The sequence below is a fragment of the Brassica oleracea genome, chromosome C1 (genome assembly GCF_000695525.1).
Source record: "Brassica oleracea var. oleracea cultivar TO1000 chromosome C1, BOL, whole genome shotgun sequence".
NCBI classification, from domain to species: Eukaryota; Viridiplantae; Streptophyta; class Magnoliopsida; order Brassicales; family Brassicaceae; genus Brassica; species Brassica oleracea.
The window spans coordinates 5,745,127-5,768,307 of NC_027748.1; the positions used below are offsets into that span (position 1 = coordinate 5,745,127).

The window sequence follows — 23,181 nt, forward strand, 5'->3', positions numbered from 1 at the left end:
GCGCAAGGCGCAGATCTTAATTTAGTGGTTAAATATTTGTAATGTTTCTTGATGTAAGTATCATTGAATAGTACCAGTAACATTCTATATGTTATCAAACATTACTCGGTAACATTATATATATCATCTAACATTATAGAGTTAGTCATATATTCATGTTATTATATGTTAAGTTATATATTAGACGCATTGCTTATTTTTTATCCCCTATACATGTGATTCACTTATAAAACATAATCGCTAATACATATCTTCGCGACTAATATAACGCTTACTAGACACCACAAAATGTTAACCATAAAATATATCATTTGTCACAATTGCTATAAAACAAGTTAGCATCTAAGATGATACAGTTACATTACAAATTAAAGTAATCATTTAACAAAGATTAATGTCACACTACTCAAATGGTTAGCGATTTATCAATTTTGTGATTCACAAGGCTACCAACAAGGTTATCCATCTAGTTAGGGTTGGGTGCATAAGATAATTCAACATCGGCTTGATCAGCAATGTTGTCTCTTTCCTTCTTCTCTTTAACTTTTTGTTTTCTTTTGTTTCTCCTCAATCATCATTTGAGTCAATCTCTTTGACTTGCTGGTTCAAGAGATGCGCGAGGAATCAAACGATGTCTAACAACATAGGCTTGTCGTTGTGACTGCAAAACACAATGTATAACATTGAGAGTTAACGGTAACACATTATGTTAGTTGAAACTAATATGTATTTCTTGTCGAAGTTAGAGATCGTATGTACCATCTAACAAACTATGTACCAGCTAACCTCATTAAATTAATATATGTTAGGCTCTAATTTAAAAATTATCACTGTCCATAGTAGGTGACATTCTCTAGTAAGTTACTAGATTATCTGCTAAATCAAATAATTGCTAAAATATTAGTAAACGATACAAAAAATACTAACATCAGAAGCAGATATGTCAGTTCTACACCCAAATTAAGGCTTAAAAAATCAAAAATCAATTTTTTTGTTAAAACAAAAAGTAAATCATTCTTCCATGTTTTCAGGTTGTGGTCAGGTGAGAACAACATAATCTAGAGCAAGTTCTTTAGATAAAATTGCTTTTTTAGATTCAAAGACAAATAGATCAAACTCATATATTGAAAAATCAAAGAAAAAAAGAGTTGGTACCATATGAAGTTCTTGATATTCTTGCATAAAGCTATGGGGCCTAAATGTGATTTTCGGATCCTCAAAATGATTACAGTTGGAGGGAATATTCTCCATGATCTCGATTCATGAGATACACAAGATGTGTATTTCCAAAATCACAAAAAAAAGTGAGGAAAAAAAGCAAACAGGTGAAAGGAAAACTTCTGAGAAAAGAAATGAGAAGAAAGAGAGAGAGAAAGGCTATGGATTTTGATGAGATAACGTATCTTAGCTAAGATAACATAGATGTATAGGTTGGTAGGGGCAGTGTTGGGTTATTGAAAAATCAATAGTATTATGAATAGGGAACGGGTAGTTAATTAGATTCCGAATGTTAAAATCAGTTCAAACAGCGCAGATCAAACGGATCATGCAAATCAAGCCGAAGAAGTACAGATCAAACGGATCATGCAGGAGAGATGCAAATCAAGCGGATCATGCAGGAGAAATGCATATCAAACTGATCATGCAGGAAAAATGCAGATCAAACGGATCATGCAGGAGAGATGCAGATCAAGCGGATCATGCAGGAGAGATGCTGATCAAGCGGATCACGCAGGTAAATCAAATAACTATTATAATTTTGAATGATAAAAATAGTTCAAATAAAACAAATTATTGTTTAAATACATAAAATTATAATAAAATATATCAAAATACATAAATATAGAAATATAATATATACACAACAATAAATCTTGCACTGAAACCATGTTACCACAGTTTTGAAATCAATATATAAATAAAATAATTTTAACTAACCTACACATTTAAATTATATTACTATATTTTGCATAATAGACATTATAATTAAACACATCTTGTAAATATAATAATAGATATTTAACTAACCCACATAATCAATTTTCTAGAAAAACCCTCTTTGCTAATTTATATTCATATATATATTAAATTAGAAGTTAAAGAAATCAATTATACCTAAATCAGATAAACGAGAGTATTTTTTTAAATTACGAATTTATTTAACTATAAATATAGAATTTTTTAAATAAAGTGTATGATTAGTTAACATAACCAACATGGAGCCTCTTCTAAAATATTTTTAGAATTAATTAATTTTAGAGAAAATTATCTATTGGTTAAATGAAAAGTAGAACAACTGAACATCATCAAAAATGGGATTGGTCAAACTGCCTGTAGATATCCTGCTTTTATGCAGAAAAGGACAAAAAAAAGCAGTTATTCTGCGTATTATTTTTACAACTAAAAAAAACATGAATGGCGATATAAAATCAGTTCTCTTGTCCAAGTGGATGAACTGTCTTTGTCTCACTCTTCCATTCAAACACTTAATTCAAGATTTTGGCAGGTATATGCCACCTAATTCTCTTTATACTACTTATTGAGATTCCAGAAATTCTCTATGATAGTTTTTTTAAAGTTTTTGTCACAAAAATATCATTTAATGAAGAAAATGACCAAAATAAATTTTATTAAAAGATAAAAATGTATTTTACCGTAGGGTTAACTATTCTGGACTTAGAGTTTAGAGTTAAGGGGTAACGTTTTGGGGATATGTTTCAAATTTTTAAAAATAAAAAAGAGTTATTTTGGTCATTTTCTTTTTTGAATGCTTTTTGTGACAAAAACTTAAAAAAGTCTATTTGAGAGAATTGCTCTATTGATTTTAGACTTTAAAAAACTAAATTTTAAAATAAAATAAGAGAAATTTCCTAGGATAGTCTTTTTAGTTTATTTTCACAAAAATAACATTCAAAGAAGAAAATGACTAAAATAAATTTTATTAAAGTTCATTGATTGAGTTTTTGGGATAGAATTTCAAATTTAAAAAAATAAAAAATAAATGTTAAAAATTTCAAAATAAAAAGTAAGCTGTTTTGGTCATTTTTTTAGGAATATTTTTGTGACAAAAAATTAAAAATGACTATTTTAGAGAATTTTCTAGGATAGCCCTCTTTAATTCATATAGTTTATATATTTTGTTATAATATTACATATTATTTTATTTTATACAAATTTTATAGACTTCTCGATAAAACTTATTTCAGTATATGGCCAATGCATGCAGTATTCAGTTTTGTTTTTGATTTTTTTTAACGCCTTGTAAATATACGAAACAATCTTATTATGCAATCAAAACTCATTCTAAACAACTCAAAATAAATAAAATAAAAGTGTATGAATGTGTTTTAGCAAATGAGCAAAACACAGTTTTATTTTGGAGTACAAACATAGCTATTATTATTGAAAAAGACAGATACATCATACATCTTTTTTGTTGGTGGAAATGTTAATATTACATCATACATCTTGTTTTTACACTTATTATTATGAATGAGTCTTGCTTTTGTGTGTAGGTAACAAACCAACGAACTTCACAAGCACATCGACGGAGTTTTGCGCGGCTAAGCTGCCAAACAAGTCAGCCTCGTTGGAAACGTCGGAGCCGCCCCCGGCGAGATCGGATAGGGCACGGATAACGACGAAAGGGAGGGCTTGCTGGTGGCAGATTAGAGCAACGGCGGCGCTTTCCATGTCGATCGCGGTGGCGTTGAATTTGGAGCGTAGGAAAGTCCGGTAAGCGGCGTTGTCGACGAAGACACTTGCACTCACCCCACGGTCAACGATGGTTACCTTCGGTGGTCGAGGGAGACACGTGGTATTCACGCATTGTGGTAGTCTCATGCCCTGTTGTTTGTTTGAATATATCATTTCAGTTCACGTAACGTAGACAAAATAATTTCATACAATGAATTGGTATATAATAGTCGAGCTTACGTCATTTTTATATTGATGTAAATTTGACAAATCTTTGACCAAGAGAAAAAGAACATATGTACATTTAATGACTAATATGTACATTTTCAAATTTATTAATTTATGCTCATATGACTAATATGTACATTTTCAAATTTATTAATTTATGCTCGTGTAGTACTACTACTAACGTTCAGTGGACGACATTGATATATTTATTTTCCGAATTATATAGTTGGATAGTGAATGGTTTTACAGGGTGTCCATGAAATGTTGAAATTTAAATTTGTAGTCAATGATATCTAATCTAGGTAACGTGTGGTACATGTTTGCCGAGAATGCAACTTGATTATAAAATCAGTTAATGAGTATTAACGAAACTAATCTAAATATGTGAGTTTAGTCAAACCTTGAGTTGGCGTGAAAGATCCAAGTAGGACTTGTCAACGGGAACCCAAAAGACGTGTTCCCGGACTTCCGGAGTTCCGGTGACCGGAAAGATTTCTTCCGGTTGGTACCAAACTCGATTGAGCAAATTGTCGCTTTGGTTATTGTACTTAGAAAACTGGAGATAACCAATGTCCCGAGTATAGTCTCCACCAGCTTCCAAAGCTAGCTCGTCGTCAATCCCATCTCCATACCTCTGTATATTTAGATACCACGTAAAATATATACGTAATATATTCTCAACATTGCATCATCAATATGAGATCGTTATTGATAGTTGCAAAGTAGAATATTGTTATTGATATATGATAACAGATTCTGAACATGTGCAAATGATACTAATTAATGCGTACAGAGAATCCAACCCATGATAAACTATAGTAAAAACTTTTCATATACGTCTCTTAGCATCCACGACCACAAGTTTCAATATTTAATATTTATGAAACCATATAAACTAAAGGCCACGGCAATATATATTGAGACCTGGTCCAATAGATTTTCTAGTCTTTCCAACAAAATAGCTGGATGTAGCTAGGTACATTTATTCTGATTAGCACGTAGGTGTGAATATATGATATATGAGATCCAACATGTCAAAATAACTATGAGCTATCCTTCTTAACATTTTATCCCAAAAAAACAATGAACTATCTTTTTGATACAACTCTACCTGCCAATTCCAAAGACCAGAGTGTGCCCAAAACTTAGGAATAGTGACGTCACCAATATCAAGGCTAACATCTGCGTTTCCAGCGATTCCATAATGCAAAACTCCTTTCAGCCTAAACAGGCTCACTAGTAATTGTGTTGCTACTCCTGCATTTACCTGTTCATATATGTATATTATTTAAAGAATATTACATACAAAAAATAATAATATTATTTTATATATGTATAGATTGATAAATGAGCGAACCATTCCTAATCCCGTCATTACGATCACCACCCGTTGGTTTGATATATTTCCAAATCGAAATCTTCTACCTGCGTAATTTATAAAAAAACAGATCAATATCGACATATATATATATATATATATATAGACATTCACACGAAAAGCTCTCTTAATTAATAGTGAAAAAACATAATGACACCCTATTTAAAAGTTTTGACGAAAAACTTCATTATGATTAATGACATTTACAATTTAACAAAAAATAAATGTTTTGACTAAAGGTAATAAAAACAACTTAAGCTATACGTACGCATGCTAATAAACAGTTCAAAAACATATTATATAATCTTTTGTGGAATATAATCGATGACATATACAAGAAGGAGATTGACTTTATGAATTGATTCAATGAACCTAAAGTTAGATTATAGAAACATTGTTACCCGCAAAATCGATGAAGGGTAAAGAGGGATAAGGAACATAGGCTCGAGAAGCGAGAAGAGGATTAAGCTCAAAGTTGTTTGGAGCTACAATCCCCAAATAAGGGCCTCTTTTATTCATCATCTTTATGTTGCTCAAAATTTTTGGAGATATTTCACCATTTGCTTCTTCAATAATATTTCCAATCGACAAAATAACCACAAGAAGACCAATCAAAAAGCATCCCATAATTTCTTCTCTGTCTCACCCTTTATTGTATGCTTATCGATCGTGAGTCTCATATCTCCCCTTAGGTACCTTTTATACGTACATGCAAATGTACTAGACGAATAGTCTAATACACACGTTAAGAAAGTGGACATTATATATGCTCAACTATTATGTGTGGCCCTAAAGTATCAAGGTTTAATCTTTGCTACTTTGATTTCATCTTTAAATTATTAACTTTATTTTACAACAAATTAAATATAATGGCATGAGTTGTAATCATAAGTATCAGCAATGCTTAGATACCATATAAGCCTCTTAAAAATAATTAATACATTAATATCTATTTATACATAAATCTGTGAATGACACATGCACAATGGATTTCTCAAAAACCATTTTTTTCAAACAATAGTCTCCTACACTTTTTTCTTCATTTTCAATTGTTTTATATATTTTTATGGTGAGAGACTATTATTGAAAATGTCCTTTAAAAGTATAAGATGATTTGTGGAAAAGTTCCCCTAATATTATTTTCCATATGGTGGAAAAATTTCCCCTAATATTGAAAGACAAGTGATGATTATCCATATGACATCGGCGTTTTGGTAGGTAAGACCATGATTATCGCATAAGCGATCCAAAGTTTTTTTTTTTTTTCTTTAAAAAAAAAAAAATTAAAAATAAGCCAATCGCGGACCGCCATGTATCGGTGGGATCCGCAAACAGTGCCAAAACCCCCCAATTACCGATCGTGATTTCGGAAAGTGGTTTTTAAAATTTTTGTGGGATCCACGCGTCAGTGGGGCCCACATTTTGTCAAATGTTGATTTATTCAACATCTTTTTTTTTTTCTCTTTTTAACACTCCACATCATCTTCTCTTTCTTCCACCTAATTATTCAACATCCACTTTATTTTTAACATCTACAATAGTTTTGTTTAATAAAATCCATCACCCTACCATACCATTTTTTTAAATCATCTTATTATTCTTTACAATTTAATAGTTATATAAATAATAATTTCGAGTATAATTAACATAAATAATTAAAATGACATATTTAAAAAAAATACATTTATATTTTTAACTATTTTTAATGTCATTTACTGCCTTAAATATAAATGAAAGAAAATTATAATTAGACAACGGAAAAATGGTCATTTAATTCTCCAAGTATCTGAAATTGGTAGATAAATTCTCCAACTATCACATATGCAAAATAATTCCCCAAATCTGCATTGACCTTGCAAAATTGAACTCTTGAAAAATCCACATCGAACAATTAACGGGAAACGTTAGTCTAATTTTGTAGTCTTCTTTTAAACGTTTTCTTCTTCCCGTTTCTTCTAATCTGAAAACCAATAAACCCTAAATTGATTCTCAGGATGATTGTAGAGGTGATTTCCCGTGAATCCTTCTAAGAAAAGCAAGAATTCAAATTATTTGAGCATGAAGAACGAAAAACATTGCTCAGAAACGGATTTTTCTATGGAGAAGATGATGCAAAAGTTCATTTTTATGTGTTTCTGGTCAACTATTTATAATTTATCTAAAAGCTCACAGCTTTCTTTTAAATTAGTTAACAATTAAGCATTTGCTTTTGTGGGTTCGCACAAATCTGATCAAAGCAAGGCCTGAAATGTTCATCAAGGGAGATGTGTATGTCTGATTCTCTTCTTTCATTGGCTCAATTTTATTTGAAGGTTAGTAAATGTTGTTAACATGGAAAATTGATTCTTGTGCAAGAGATATGGTGTTCTTGTGTTAGTGAATGACTGTGATTGAGAGCTAAGTGGTCAGCTCTAGACCACAATTGAAGAGAAAGATGTTATCGTTTTCATCTCGACCTTGCACGGTGGATAAAGTAGATCATCATCAAACCTTTATATATTGATGTTCTTCACTATTGATGTTATCTCTGCAACTACAGACCCTAATGTGTTTGTTTATTTGAAGAATGATTGTAGATTATCTTGTTAAGAAGACTACAAACCTGATAAATGTGTCAATCTCTGTAATTGTACATAGAGTTAATACAATATTTGTTCTCCTGGAGATCAGAAAAAAAAAATTGATATAAGAAAAACACCTCATGACACTAGTTGGTTTGAGTTTGGCGAGGAAAGCAATTCATTATCATTTGTTTACATATTCCTTATATTAGAACATTTGAAAATATCTACTTTTTTGGTGATCTTTGACTCACTTTACTCAGTCGGTAGCCCACGAGCCTTTTGTTACGCACTTGAGCAGCAGTGAGTTTAATCACCTATGCTAAAACATAGACTTAAGTAACCAGCGTAAACACCATTGCAGTTACAGAGTCATGTCCAAAGTTAACATTCGGTATAATAACTTCAGGTGACACTTGTTGCACAAACTCATTCAGCTTCTCTAATGATCTCGTTTGAAACTGTGTATCGCAGTATCAGTTAGATAAATTTTCAGTCGTTTGAAACTTGAAAGCATCCACAAGGGTACAATGTGAATGTGGCTCTCCTCTTCCTTCCCTGTGAACCACTGCATATCGTCCTTAGAAAAACCCAAGCATTCAAGGAGTTTTAATTTTGAAGGATTGATGTAGATCTTCTGACGTAGTGCAACCTCCAGAACAACATCTCCTTTTCTTTCAACAGAGATTAGAGAAAAGAATTCAGATTCATCAATAAGTTTGTGTCAACATGATATATGGATTCAGAAAGAGAAGGGAGAACGTTTTACTTATGGTGTATCTTCTCTCCAATAGTCTTTTGAATCAATTTAGGGTTTATGTTGCTTGATTTGGGGAAAAAGAAGACATAAAAGCCGAACAAGATGATCACAAGAAAGCCACGAAATTAAACTTAACGTTTTCCCCTTAAATGTCCAACGTGGACTTTTAAGAGTTTAATTTGGTAAAGTCAATATAGATTTGAGGAATTATCTTGCACACATAATAGTTGAGAAATTTATCTGTTAATTTCGAATACTCGGGGAATTAAATGATCATTTTCCCATTAGACAACAGGCCATTGTGCCGAAAGTTGTTTTTGTACAGTTTGGGCCTTTTGACCCTTTGTTTATCTTGTTGTTGGGCTATGCCTGTTGAGCCTGGGTCTTTTTATAAAATATCAGTGAAAAAAAAAGACAACATGCCATTGTTTATGCTTAATGAGTATCGAGTGTGTGAAAAAACAAACAAATTGAATAAATACGATTTAGGAAATAAAAGAACACACGAGATTCACATGAGAAAAAAAAACGAAAGTAGTCATAGCCTGAGTCCCCAATCGCTGCAAGGAGCTACGTTCTAGGTTTTTTCTTCTCTGATCATCTCCTTCCCAGCTTCAGGTTACTTCTCTGCCTCGATTTCGATTTCGATTTCGATTTCAATTTCAAGCAATAGCTTTTGTTTATCTATTTCCCGATTTCTTTGTGATCGGAATCTCTATGGTTTCAGCTGATTTGACGCTCCTGCTGCGTAGATAGGGGTCTCGATTTCATCTAGATACGAATGTTTCGATGATTTGGAACTGGAGTGATTTATTTTGATTTAAAGATGAGTGAAGCCCTTTCGTTATCTGATGGATCTGCTGCATATTGTGTTTGTTATGAATCTTTGTTGCTTCGGGAGTGTGTGTCTTGTTTTGTTTTGTTTCCGTGAACAGATGGAGAAAAGCTTCTCCTTTTGCTTCGTTTCCTTTTTTAGTTTAGATCTTCAAAAGGGGAAACTTGTAGAAAATAACTCCTTTTGTTTCTTGTTACTACTACAGGGCGGTTCTACTTGCTTGCACTGTTCTTTCAATGGTTTCGTTCCTAAGGTAACAATTTGTAAAGACTGTGGCTTTAGTTACTCATGTGTTGCCGCTAATCAAATAGATTTGATATATCTAAAGACTACAGAAAGTTTAGCCTTTTTTTGTGTGATAATGAGTCTTTTTTGTGGTATGCTTCTCAGATGACAGTCAAGGCTGCTGAGGATATTCTAAACATCTGTTAAGCTGTTCGGAGTTACTTCAAAAAATGGATGATGATAATGGGCTAGAGCTCAGCTTGGGTCTCTCTTGTGGAGGATCAGCTAAGGGTAACGCTGGAAGCTCCTCGGAGAAGCACATAGTACAAGGAGGAGATAGGAGTGCTAAAGTGATTGATGACTTCAAGAACTTCCTTCATCCAACTTCTCAGAGACCACCTGAGCCGAGTTCTGGTTCTCAGAGAAGCGATTCTGGTCAACAACGACCTCCACAGAATTTCTTCAATGACCTCTCCAAAGCTCCTACAGCTGACGCTGAAGCTTCCACGAAACCTTTGTGGGTGGAGGATGATACAACACGACAAGAAGCAGGAAACAAAAGAAAGTTTGGGTTCCCTGGGATGAACGATGAAAAGAAGAAAGAGAAAGACTTGTCAGCTGATCCGCACGAGAAGAAGACAAAAGCATCCCATGTTTCAAACGCTACTGATGAAGGATCAACAGCTGAAAACGAAGATGTAGCAGAATCTGTAGTAGGTGGTGGTGGTTCTTCCTCCAACCTCGCTAAGGAGGTGGCTCGTCCTACCGCTGATGCAAACGTTGTGGACAACTTAGCCGGTCAAAGGAAGAACAGCCATGTTGGGTCAGGTGCTGAAGAGTTTACTACAGTCCGCAACATGAGTTACACCAAACCGTTCACTGGTTTATCTTACTCTTTTCCAGCAAAAGAGTCTGGACAACATGCAGCAGGTACAAGTCTAACACAGCCTACTGCTAATGCTGGGAATAATCTCCCTGTTATGTTCGGATACTCACCGGTTCAGCTTCCTATGCTGGATAAGGATGGTTCAGGCGGCATTGTTGCCCTTTCTCAGTCTCCATTCGCCGGAAGAGTCCCATCAAACTCGGGTAAGCAAACATGTCATAAAGTCCTTTACTTGCAAAGATAACAACTTCTTTTTGTCTCTCAAGAAGCTACCGCGAAATGTGAGGGAAAACAGCCTGTTGCAGAAGAAGGCTCATCAGAGGATGCATCAGAACAACCACCAGGAGACAACAACAACAACAACAACATCAGTAATGCTTTCTCTTTTGACTTCTCTGCCATAAAACCTGGAATGGCAGCAGATGTGAAGTTTGGAGGATCTGGTGCACGTCCTAACCTGCCCTGGGTCTCAACCACTGGCTCAGGCCCACACGGTCGAACAATCTCGGGTGTTACATACCGGTACAATGCAAACCAGATCAAAATCGTATGTGCTTGTCACGGCTCACACATGTCGCCGGAGGAGTTTGTCAGGCATGCAAGCGAGGAGTATGTTAGCCCGGAGTCATCTGTAGGAATGACTGCTGCCTCGGCTCATACCTGAAAGTCGCCGGAGAAGTCAAAAGTGTCTTATATCTTTGTAAACAAATGGAAGAAGAGGGGTTTCTTTTCGGAAGATATACTCTAAGGCCAAAGTTTTATTGGAGCTTTCCACTATGTTACTGTAATCTCTCTGTTTCTTTTGTTCCTCATTTCAGCTTTCATCACTTTTGTGTATTACCATTTAGTTTTGTAAGATTCTTCTCTTTGTTTTTGGGTTCAAATAAATATTCTGAGAATTTACTTTTGTTAGTCTGTTGATTTAGATTAACACACAATAGCACATGATCTTAGAGCAGCCAACCAATTAAGCAAATGGGCCTAATGATTGATATGTAAGCTCATATCCTATAACAAAAGATTCTTTAAGACAGCTTAAAAACTACAAAAACAAATTAAATTTTAGCTAGCAAAGTGATTTAGTTATATTAAATATCAAATTTCATATCAATATATCATTGTGCAGATGCTTGAATCGTGAAACCGACATATAGGTTAGTTTATTCATTTCAAATCTAAGATTATTATTAGGGAATTGGTTTGTGCAATAATTGTAAGAGTACATAGTAATGCATGGAAGCCTATCATCACTCAATCATGAAAAACGCAAAATTTGACTTTTCTTTTCCCTACCGGAATTCTGTGCAACTGGTCGTTGTTGACTTACACTTCCGGCGACTGCAGCAAAAAAAAAACATTTTAATATTTATTTTGAGCTCATCACCATTTAGGACATGGCTGGTTTTTCCGATATCATCCGCAAACGCAGTTTTTGTGGTTATTAGCGGTTGACAGCGTTTCAAAACAATCATACAAACCGTTACAAATCGCTTCAAACCGCTCTGAATCTCTTAAAATCAAAAGCTGGTTCCAGCTACCGTTTGCAGTTGCGGGCGGTTGCGCGATGATAATTTTTTTTGTAAACATATAAATACATAAATAAATATTCAATAAAAATTTAAAATTGGAATTATAAAAATACTAAAATATATCTATTATATTTTAATTACTATTATAAAATTTTAAAATAAAAATATTTTCTATAATTTTAAAAAATTTAAAACTATAACTTTCTAAATATAATTTTCATATTTATTATAATATTATGATTTTTGATATTTTATAATTAAATAAAATGTAAATATTGTTAATTTATTATTAACTGATACTGTATTTAGTAGTTAACCAGTCATAAGTATCCCGCAAACGCACCAATTTCTAACCGCAGAACCAGTCGTACAAATCTCTTAAAACCGTTAGAAACCGCAGCTACCCGCATCCGCAAACTCCCGCAACCGCAGCCTCAACCGCTGCGTTTGAACCCGTCAGACCCTTACTATCTCAACAACTATCATTTTTTAAATTATAATTAATAAGAATATAACATTTTTATTGGTTATACTTATATGTTAGTGGCCTTTCATATATGAATATTTTAATAAACATTGTCGAGAATTTTTTAGGGTATTTGGCTTTTATTATTAGTTAACTAAAACAAGAATGTTGGATATAATATATCTATAGTTCTTTGTTCAACCACATACCTTTCCATTTTGAGGTTTTATAAACGAAAATATCAAATTATAAAACCATAATTGAAAAAAACATGAGCAAGGACTGCCCTACGTGTTTCAGATCAACCAAACCAAAAACAACTTATCAAAATCTAATATTTCAATTAATTTTACTCTAATTTGAAAAACAATAGCTGATCAGAATATAAAACTGTTTATTTTTTTTCTGAAAATGATCTATTTTCTCATTGAACATATTGTATACCAACAAATCCATTAATTGAATGTTATATCCTTATTTTTGAAGTTTAAAACTTCTTAAACTTTTTTTCCAAAATCAACAATATATTGAACTGAATTGAGAAGAAAATCGGTTTAATTGTATAAACTATTTTCTAGAACCATGCACCAAAAATCAATCATAGAACCAAATGTGATGCAAGTTGTAAATCTACATATAGATGTACAAACAAGTTTCGATTAGTCCATCGTCCTAAATATGATAAAAATGAGGTCAGAGAATAACAGGCCACCAAAAGGTGATTTGTTTTCTAGTTAATGGAGAGAATAGCAATAGTAGAAGAGACAAGGAGAAAGCAATAGCATACAAAATGTTGTCACGAAGATGACGACGACGTGATTATATTAATTTATGTTTTTTTTTTTTTTTTTTTTTTTTGACAACTTATATTAATTTATGTCTACATGGAAAATAAAAATTAATTCTCCTCTGCAATAAAACTATTTAAGACACAAGAAAAAGACTTTCCAAGAAAATCAAGAAAAACAAAAAAAGTTCTCTGTAAAACTATTCTTCTTCCGATGTATCAAATCTTCATCTTCTTTGTAACAATCTTCCACAGTTATTACTATGTATCTGCTCAGCCTCCTGCTCCTCCGTTCAGAAACGGCGACCTAGTCACAAACTTCGAGCCGAGTTTAGCCGTCGTCACCGGCGTTCTCGCCATCATGTTCACACTCACTTTCGTCCTCCTCGTCTACGCTAAGTGCTGCCACATCGATCTCCGGTCAGGTACCGGCGACGGAAGACGGCAAGATCGCCGGCTCCGACAAGGAATATTCTTTAACCGGTCTACCAACTCCTCGGACCGATTCTCCGGTTTAGACAAAACCGCGATAGAGTCACTTCCTCTGTTTAGATTCTCTGCTTTGAAAGGATCAAAACAAGGGCTTGAGTGTTCTGTCTGTCTATCTAAATTCGAAAGCGTCGAGATTCTTAGATTGTTGCCTAAATGTCGTCACGCTTTCCACGTGGGATGCATCGATCAGTGGCTTGAGCAGCACGCAACTTGTCCTCTCTGCAGAGCGAGAGTCTCAGTGGAAGATGAGTCCTCTGTTTATGGTAACAGCTTCCGGTTCTTGAATCAGTCTGAGGTACGAGAAGACTCGAGCTTGGAGCTTTACATCGAGAGAGAAGAAGAAGAAGAAGAAGAAGAGAGGAGACAGAGAGAGGAACTTGGTGGGTCGTCGAGGTTCAGCATCGGAGGGAGTTTCAGGAAGATTCTTAAATTAGGTCATAAAGATAAACCGTTACTTGATCAACACGGAGAAGATAAGTTGATGCATAAGTTCAATCATAGGATCCTTGTGTCTGATGTTGTGTTCAAGAATCGTTGGAGCAACGTGAGCTCGTCTGATTTGATGTTTTTGAATTCGGAGATGGTTAGTTCGATTTCCAGTGAGAGATTCTCGTCGATGGATAGAGTGAAGAGAGGTGATGAAGAGGATCACAGAGGTAACTTGCAAGTCAAGGAAGATAATAGAATGTTGGAGAACAAATTGTCGGAAAACAGAGATCTTGGTTCTAAATCAAGAAACGTTATGATCGAGCCGGGAAGAAGATCGATTTCTGACATCACTGCGGTTCCTAGACTGAGTATTGTGGTCCATGGAGATTGTAGCGGTTCAAACGCAGCGTCTGCGTTAGAAAACGGTGGAAACGAGACGGAGGAGAGAAGACGGCGTTTGTGGCTGCCCATCGCTAGAAAAACCGCTCAGTGGTTTGCCAATAGAGAAAAAAGACATCAAATTAACACAACACACCAACACTTTGATGTTTAGTTTCTTTGCAATTTTTTTTTACCTTTTACAAATATTTAATTTTGATCTATGTTCTTTACAAAATTCTTACACATGTTAGATCAAAAAGAAGATGATTTGCGTAAATAAATTTGAGATATGTATATATATGACTGTTTTTTTTTTGGTAAAAATATATATGATTTTTTTGACAATACATATTAGTGTATTGAATTATTACTGGGTTTTATTCTGGTATTATTTTATTTTTTTAATAATTGTTTTCAATAAATAGAACATGTCAGCTTACCTGGTTACAGAAGCAACCACGCTCATTTGAAATTTATTAAATTTATTAATATGACTGCATTATTAATTCTTTTGTCAACGACTGCATCATATCAATATAAATACACACATGTAATATTTGCTTAAGCGTCTATTGATTTAAAAAAAAACAAAGTATTAGTTATACCAATTTGGTTCGGCTCTTGATAATTGTGTTCTCTTGTTTGGACTAACATTACTAACTCAAGTGTTTGATTACAAAACACATAATAGTAGGTAAACTAAACTGCTAATAATGTAGACTTATAGCTTCATACGAACACTGCATTTGCAAATTTAATCATCAATAAATATCTCATTTTAATAAAATAGAATGTTAGAAACAATGAATCTAGGTTATAAGCAACATATTAGTTTGTCACTTTCTCAACAATCCCAATAATATGAACTAATCCCATTTTATAGCATTTTCCTTCAGAGTATTTTAAACTCTTTTCCAATTGCAAACTATAATATCATATCACCAATCAGTATATAATATATGATATTTATTTATCATGATTTGATGTAGGAATCTGACTCCTCGGATCTTGTCTTTTATGTATATATCTGCCACTAAACTTAAAATAGACGTATATTTTCGTCATGCACATTGCACGTAAATATGCTATCTAAAGTCTCTATAGTTTAATGGAAAACCTTTTCTTTTACTTGAACATTATTATACCTTGTAACGAGGGACACGAGGATAGGACCTGGGATGCCTTGAGTGCAGGCTGTGCAGCACCATAGGCGGGCACCTTTTTAATATTGTATGTTGTAATATTTCATCTAAAATTATAAGATAATAGGGTATACATAACTTATTTGCGTGTAAATAGATCTCATTTCTACATTTGAGAATCATGAAAAATATATATGTTCCAAGTGGTTCTGCAATGTGTTAAATATATATATATATATATATATATATAGATATTATTTTCAATTAATATACTCACAAAGTTGGTTATGACTTATAGTACAAAACAAAATGTGGAGTTCATTAACTACACGAAACCCATTTGTCCACAATATTGAAGTAGTCTTTTGTGATGATTGACATAAATTCTCATTTTAATTGCCCTTTATTGGGATAGCTGACAACAACAAAATAAGTAATTCTTTTCAGATTTGAGAAAATTTCAACTACATATGTAAACAATTCAAAGAACATAAATATAATAAGAAATGTGCACAAAAAAAAATATAGAGATATATAAGAAATAGGTAAATGAGGCCAAAGATTGTTGTTATATAGAAAGCAAGTCACTGCATCATAATATCATGTGGTGGTTCAACTTTATGACGATAGTGAATAGGTCCTCTCTTACGCCTTGAGATTTTGTTTCCGTTGAAGCTGCAGATAACACACCTACACCTATATCTTGGATGATAGTGATGATGATAATTATGATGATGAGGATGATGACGCAAGTGATGATGGTTTTCCTAAAGAGCGCAAACAAACCGAGCTGTCTGATACCGCAGAAACACAGGCCGACACCAATAGACTGGCTTCATGAGCTCACTAACATTTGTTCTTTTCCAGATTAAACTGCTCCACTCTTGGCAAAATCATTGATATCAGAAAGCCGGCTAAATGATGTTGAAGTCCCCTGCCACAAGCAAGCTCTTGACTCAAAAGCCTTTTTAGGACATGTACAAACTCTATGCTCAAGGCCTGGCTCTTGAATTTTCTGCAAACAAAATGATGATCAAGTAGCAAAACGCAAATTACGCCACAAGTCAAGTGAACTATGAACATGTATATGAAACCAGAGTACACTGATGAGAATGGAACACAAGAATCAAATTACAAGTCCGGTTTGCAAGATATATTATACAAAGGTGTGAAGTCAGTAAGCTGTTCATGGAAAGATAAAAGACTTTCATGCCTTGTGTGTAACAGTAGGCTTTGGTCATGTAGAATCTGCAACCTCGCCTAGAGATTCCACTGCAGAAATCACAGTTTTAAAGCTCTCGCTTAGTCACTAACTCCTTCATTTCTCCCAAAGGCTATATATAATCTTTGCTCAGCAGTTCAGAAGAAAGAAAAACTACACTTTGCTTTTTGCTTTGGCGTCATTTCCCTCGAGACATGAATGATGAAGCCCAGCCACCGGTTCTCTTCCCACCCCCATTCCCATAACTTGAGGTTTCAGGAGGGAACACTGTCTTTACGTCATTTCTTTTAGAAGTACTTGCAGGAGATGCTGAAGTGGATGGCATTTGCATCTGCAATGGACAAGGAGTTTTCAGTTAAGTAACGGTCAAGGACAAAGGCACTTTGAATAAAAATAAAACAGGATAGAGTTTTTGTCAGAGAAGAACCATCAACAAGGGGGGTGGGAGGTATGTACCTTATTGTGGAGGGAGTGATCAAAACCTGGACTCCTATTATTATTCATCCGGGGGGTTGGACCAATAGTATTAGAGGATCTAACGCGCTCAGAGGACTCAGCTTCATGTGAGATATTAGTTCCTCCTGCAAGACAGAGAGTTAGCATCAACTCAACAGAGATATTGGAATCATTATTATTAACCAGCAAGTGACTAAATCAAAATTGTTAACTAGAGCTGCTAACCTTGATGATTGCTTGTGTCCATTGGCATTGCACGACCATTGCTAGACCCAGGAATTGCCTGCAGTATACAAAACATTTATCACTAAGTAATCTTCTTTATGAATGAGACAAAAATATGCATACATTCAAGGATACCTGAGACTGATTTCTAGCTTTCTGTGCTTGTTGATACTTTATAATAGTCCAATCAAATATATAGTCGAATTCATATCCTGCAAAGAAGAAAACACTTTTAAACTGAGCAAGGTAGGTAACTGATGCTGGTGAAAATTATAGAGATATGCCTTTTTTTTTTTTATAAATACCTTCCCGGGAGAATAAATCACGAAAAAGCCGCTTCAAGAACCCGTAATCAGGGCGCTGATCAAATGTCAGTGTGTGGCAATAATGAAAATATGAAGCAAACTCCACAGGGTGATCTTTGCATAGAACCTGCAAAAGGATTGTGGTATGAATATCCAGCCGAAAGAGTATCAATTGTGACGCACAGTAGAGAGAAGTTAGACCTCAATAGGAGTTGATATCTTCTTCTCACATATTTTCTCATATTTTTGCTTCTTGACAACAGCTTTAAGACCCTGCCATGGAAGACTAAAAAGAGAGGTTCATGAAACTAGAAACACAAACTTCGAAAAAATACAATGCTAGAGAGTTTCTTTCAAGTCAGAAAAGTCCAACACACCTGCCTCTTAGGAAATAAAGAAGCACATATCCAAGAGATTCTAGATCATCACGTCGACTTTGCTCTGTGAAACAAATTAAAGTATATGAGCGTAAAGTCATAGACATAAAGAGAACATGTGGAAGCATTCCTTACCAATCCCAAGATGTGTATTGCAACTTGCATACCTTGCAGTTCCTGTTAAATTCTTGTTTTCCCTGAGAAAAAAAAAAACGAATAACTTGTATAATGTGACCAGTAATTAACAATAAATGTCGGTTGGTGTTGGCATCACGGTATCTTTTAGCAAGTCCAAAGTCAATTAGATAAACCTGATTCGCTTTCCTCCCTAGGCCCATGAGGAAGTTATCAGGTTTGATATCTCTATGCAGATATCCTTTGGAGTGTACATACTCTATTCTTGTTAGCTGTAACAGTAGTATGATAAATAAATTGGAATCACACTAGAATAAATGTAAGCAGCCAACACACATGGCATACCATTTGATCAGCTAACAGCAAGACCGTCTTTGGTGAGAACTTCCTCCCACAATAAACGAAAAGATCTTCGAGACTTGGCCCTAGCAAATCCATCACTAAAGCATTCTCTGTTCCGTCCACTCCAAACCATCTTATACGCGGAATCCCACCTGCAGAGCACAAAGAACCAGCTTCAGTCAGTTTCAGTGATTACAGGGACGAAAACTAATATTACATATTGTGGTTTCGGGCCTCAACTTCTACATGTTATTAGTTTCGGCCCAAACCTCCTGGTATTAAAAAAATAATAATAATAACCAAACTCCAAGAAAAAGATAGAAATGAGAGCATACATACTTCCTCCTTCAAGAACTCTGTATAGCTTAGCTTCATATAGAAGTTGAGGATGCTTTGTTTTGCTGTTCTCCTACACAAAAACAAAAACAAATCCAAGATGATCGAATTAAAAGACTATTTAATTCCAATTCCGACAACATCAATTCAGACAGAAGAGATCCAAATCAAAATATCAAGTAGCTTAAACTTAATTACGATTTTAACAGCTACGATCTCGTAAGTATCGACGTGTGTAGCTGCGGAGAAAAGCAAACAAGAAAGGTCAAATAGGAATCAAATTTGAAACCAAAAGAGTATAGATGAGGAAGACACAGACCGAGGAAAATCTCTCCGAAGGAACCGCTGCCGATCTTGCGTCCGAGCTTGTACTTGCCGCCGATGATACGTTCCATGGAAGCTCCGATTACAACCGAATCTGGTGGGAGATCAATAGATAAGAAGAGTTAGGGCTTTGTTTGAATAGACGTGACACGAGTGGATTTGTGTTTGGATGATGTGGACAGATGCATTATTGCCAGACTTGTCTTTTTGGTCAACGCAAAGGTAATATTTACATTTATAGTATACATATATTTAAGTATTTAAGTTTAATTTTTTTTTTAACTTACACGAAAATATATAAAAATGGGTGAACTAAAAAAAGTTATATACATTGTATAAAATAAAAATGATGTAGATACTATTCTTAATTCAACATTATTATAAATGTTACAAATATTTAGTATAATTTATAATTATTTGTAAACTATATATAAAAAGGTCCCTAATTATAAGATTTCTATGTAATATAATATGTTAATAAAAAACTATTTGACATACAAGACTTTTTTTTTCCTTGGATATTCTCTTACATTGGATAAAATTGTATTAGATTTTGACTCTAATTAGGGGTTTTCATCTTTATATTGGAGTTTTAAGTGAAAAGAGCAAACTTATCCTTGTTTATTATATAAATGGAAAATTATAAATGAATCAACACACAAGACGAATTCCACACAAAGAAACATATTACGATTGAAATTCAGAAAAGGGGAAAATATATTAGAAAAAAAAAACTTTGATTAGAATTGTCTCTTGGAGCATTCCGGAGGTATGACACCTTTAAACCTGTTAGTGTCCTTGCAGTAATCATAGATCATGAAGCCAGATCGTATCTTTTGCATCCTGTCTAGCTGCGTTCGAGTTAGCTGGCTAAATGACGGTGAAGTCCACCAATTAGACTTAATGGTTGGGTCTGCGCATTGCTTGATGCTAACCGGTCCTTGCCACAAGCAAGCTCTTGCCTTGTACTTACGACCCTCGGCGACAAATGGTGCTTGTGTCCAGTTTGTCTTCACTCGACCTCCTTGTGTTGCCCAATCGTCTGCGCTCCATAGACTCGCAAACACTTTCATACCTTGCTTGTTTGGGTATGCTATTCCTTCTTTCTCGTAGTTCCTAAAAACTCTGATTGGAGTTCCATCCACGAACCACCTATATATAACATATGTTACATAACGTAAATTAAATATGAACAACGATCATACAATTCATACGTGATGAATCTCCGGTCTACATGACCTCCTATAAAGTTTTTATTTTGTGGTAGTAGTACACTGTACGTATGATGTCTGACATGTATATGTTGTATAGAACTATAATACATAAGTTCACTTACATTTAGGTATCTATGTAAGACTATAAAACAAAATTATCAAGAAGTGGGCACTTCAATGTTTACATGCATCAAGTAAGCAAATATCTGCCCTATACTTTTCTAATCTTAGTTATGCTTTTTATGAAGTATTTTACTGATAAAAAAAAGTTCTTAGCTTCATCTGGAGTGTTTTAAAACTTAAGACACGACCCCAAGTCCTATTACTTACACAACTTCAGATGGGTTCCAATGAATGGTATAATTGTGGAAACCATTGGTCGGGTTAAACCATGGCTTGAATTGTTGCTCGCGATCTCCTTTCCCTTTAGCAAATATGTTGGTGTGGATCGTGTACGGCTCGCCAGTGGAATTCCCTAGGAACTCAAAGTCTATCTCGTCGTGTGCAGTTCCCGTGGACGACATCTAATAAAAAAAAAGTATTCATCATTACTCTCATTAAAAAAAAAATATTAACCAACTTTTCACGAATAATTTCGTGATATCGATTTTAAGGCGAAAGTTTACGTAATAAGCTGCAACGGTTCCAGCAGAGTTCCCTGGCACAAGTTTGATAAGCATTTCTACAGTTCCGAACAAGTGAGCCACCTTTGAGCGAATAGCAGATCCTTGAAAATAAACAAAAAGAAAATTAGTTTTCACGCATTTATATATCAGACTCTCACATAGTATACGTCGATGATATTATATTACAATATACCTGCAGATTTGTCGAGGACAAGTCGAAGGTTGCCGTTGGTCGTTCCAATATGATGTTTACCCCATGTAACAATAAAATTCTTGTCGAAGTTTGCCTCCACGAAGGTACGATCTAGAATCGCTAACGCGGTCACCAGAACGAAGATCAGCGTTTGCACTCGAAGACCGGCCATTCTTACGAATTTTGAGTGTTGTATGAAACACTTTATAAATTGGTATTCTATTTGATCACCATTTGGCTGTGAGGAAGGCTTTATTTATATATAACTTCTAAAAATTCGAATTTCTGATGTTTGTCCAAAAAGAATAGTAGTTTCGACGTGCAGAGAATGAAGTATGTATACATTAATTGAACAACATGACAATTAAAAAACATTTTCATGTATATAAGGAAATGACTATGCTAAAAGGGTACATTGAACTAGTTTTTTCTTAAATTTTGTAATGACCACTACGTGGATTTTGATAAATTTAAAATTGATAACAAAAAAAAAGAATAACATGGACAGTGTCCCACGCGGTTGTGACAGAAGCCGAGGAATAAACGTGCGTAACACTACACTAATGGGGTCGATGACCTTGTCATCAGCTTCTCACTTCTCTTATTCCAATATTATTTTTATTCCTAATCAGAGTTTTACAAAAATAATTTTGTAGGCATATCCTGTATATTTTTATTCCTAATCAGAATTAGGTAAAATATGATTTTTTGTTCTGTAACTACTATTATTTTAATAACCAGGTTTGATCAGTTTTGGTACCGCTAACATTGCACTTTAGATAATTGTGTTGTTTATGTCGTTGGTTATGTTTACTTCCTTCGAGTATCGGACCCGTATATGGCCCTTCTGGACAGGCTAAGCATTGTCGATCGTTCCAGCTGATCAGACTGGCCTAAGCAGGCTGGGTCCATTGAGTTCACTACAAGAAAACACCGGTATTCCGACGACAAATATCGTCGGTATGTCCTCGGAATAACGGTATTCCGAGGACATACCGACGAGAATGGTCGTCGGAAATTTCTCGTCAGAAAGCAAAGTTTCTTCGGAATTTTCTCGGAAAATTCCGAGGGAATACCGAGAATTAAAGATTAAGAGGACATTCTGAAGACCCATTTCCTAGGACTGGTCGTCGGTATCTCCTAGGATATTTCCGATGGAACCGTCCTCGGAAACATTCCGAGAGAAAAGAGGTATCGGAATATTCCGACGAACCTTGGCCGTCGGAATATTAAGGTTCGTCGGAATATTCCGAGAAACATTTGCCGTCGGAATATTCTAAGGAAGTATATCCGTCGGGATATTCCGAGGAACTTCGGCCGTCGGAATATTCCGAGAAACCTTTGCCTTCGGAATATTCCGAGGAAGTTGTCGTCGGAATATCCCAAGGGATACACTTCCTCGGAATATTCCCCAAAATAATTTTTTTTTTAAAGTTAAATTTTTTTTTTTAATTGAAATTCGAAAATATAAAATTAAAATTGAAATAGAAAACATATTAGATAATATTCAAAGTTGTACATATCAAAATAAAACATTCAGAGTTTTTTTTTTAAAAAAGAAAGAAACTACGGGAACTGCTCGTTCGGGTACATCCTCCTCATCATCTCCATCATTTGCTCGTTCTGCTTCC

At 34.5% G+C, this 23,181-nt stretch overlaps 5 protein-coding genes and 1 long non-coding RNA gene across 9 annotated transcripts; 2 read left to right on the top strand and 4 right to left on the bottom strand.

The window, feature by feature from the left end:
* Positions 1 to 560: 560 nt before the first annotated feature.
* On the bottom strand, positions 561 to 1,403 carry LOC106298042. The gene is made up of 2 exons (XR_001261455.1): positions 1,156 to 1,403; positions 561 to 661 (listed from the first exon to the last, which is right to left on the bottom strand). It is a non-coding gene; the product is annotated as an uncharacterized LOC106298042 (long non-coding RNA).
* A 1,930-nt stretch (positions 1,404 to 3,333) lies between these two features.
* Positions 3,334 to 5,959, bottom strand: LOC106296301 (bark storage protein A). The gene is made up of 5 exons (XM_013732408.1): positions 5,704 to 5,959; positions 5,282 to 5,349; positions 5,036 to 5,191; positions 4,325 to 4,558; positions 3,334 to 3,846 (listed from the first exon to the last, which is right to left on the bottom strand). Exons 1-5 carry the CDS (start codon positions 5,927 to 5,929, stop codon positions 3,487 to 3,489), a joined length of 1,044 nt encoding a protein of 347 aa, XP_013587862.1. The 5' UTR covers positions 5,930 to 5,959; the 3' UTR covers positions 3,334 to 3,486.
* A 3,122-nt stretch (positions 5,960 to 9,081) lies between these two features.
* Positions 9,082 to 11,476, top strand: LOC106312458 (AFP homolog 2). Of its 4 annotated transcripts, none has more exons than XM_013750013.1 (5): positions 9,082 to 9,241; positions 9,664 to 9,711; positions 9,849 to 10,511; positions 10,587 to 10,772; positions 10,836 to 11,476. In XM_013750013.1, the coding sequence occupies exons 3-5, from the start codon at positions 9,914 to 9,916 to the stop codon at positions 11,231 to 11,233; spliced, it is 1,182 nt and encodes a 393-aa protein (XP_013605467.1). In that variant the 5' UTR covers positions 9,082 to 9,241; positions 9,664 to 9,711; positions 9,849 to 9,913; the 3' UTR covers positions 11,234 to 11,476. The 4 variants fall into 4 exon arrangements, with proteins under 4 accessions (XP_013605467.1, XP_013605451.1, XP_013605475.1 ...); XM_013750021.1 differs by having other exon boundaries at positions 9,083 to 9,241; positions 10,839 to 11,476; XM_013750005.1 differs by adding an exon at positions 9,351 to 9,519 and having other exon boundaries at positions 9,103 to 9,241; positions 9,849 to 10,772.
* Positions 11,477 to 13,509: 2,033 nt separating this feature from the next.
* LOC106292421 (E3 ubiquitin-protein ligase ATL42) lies at positions 13,510 to 14,949 on the top strand. Its single transcript, XM_013728011.1, has one exon. The coding sequence runs from the start codon at positions 13,566 to 13,568 to the stop codon at positions 14,823 to 14,825; it is 1,260 nt and encodes a 419-aa protein (XP_013583465.1). The 5' UTR covers positions 13,510 to 13,565; the 3' UTR covers positions 14,826 to 14,949.
* A 1,912-nt stretch (positions 14,950 to 16,861) lies between these two features.
* Positions 16,862 to 19,707, bottom strand: LOC106307931 (casein kinase I-like). The gene is made up of 13 exons (XM_013745063.1): positions 19,513 to 19,707; positions 19,392 to 19,432; positions 19,197 to 19,266; positions 18,861 to 19,009; positions 18,625 to 18,787; positions 18,516 to 18,581; positions 18,381 to 18,444; positions 18,205 to 18,289; positions 18,004 to 18,130; positions 17,834 to 17,910; positions 17,699 to 17,756; positions 17,474 to 17,598; positions 16,862 to 17,348 (listed from the first exon to the last, which is right to left on the bottom strand). Exons 1-13 carry the CDS (start codon positions 19,586 to 19,588, stop codon positions 17,196 to 17,198), a joined length of 1,254 nt encoding a protein of 417 aa, XP_013600517.1. The 5' UTR covers positions 19,589 to 19,707; the 3' UTR covers positions 16,862 to 17,195.
* A 413-nt stretch (positions 19,708 to 20,120) lies between these two features.
* On the bottom strand, positions 20,121 to 21,779 carry LOC106298218 (probable xyloglucan endotransglucosylase/hydrolase protein 26). The gene is made up of 4 exons (XM_013734299.1): positions 21,551 to 21,779; positions 21,358 to 21,458; positions 21,062 to 21,255; positions 20,121 to 20,669 (listed from the first exon to the last, which is right to left on the bottom strand). The coding sequence occupies exons 1-4, from the start codon at positions 21,720 to 21,722 to the stop codon at positions 20,258 to 20,260; spliced, it is 879 nt and encodes a 292-aa protein (XP_013589753.1). The 5' UTR covers positions 21,723 to 21,779; the 3' UTR covers positions 20,121 to 20,257.
* Positions 21,780 to 23,181: the final 1,402 nt, after the last annotated feature.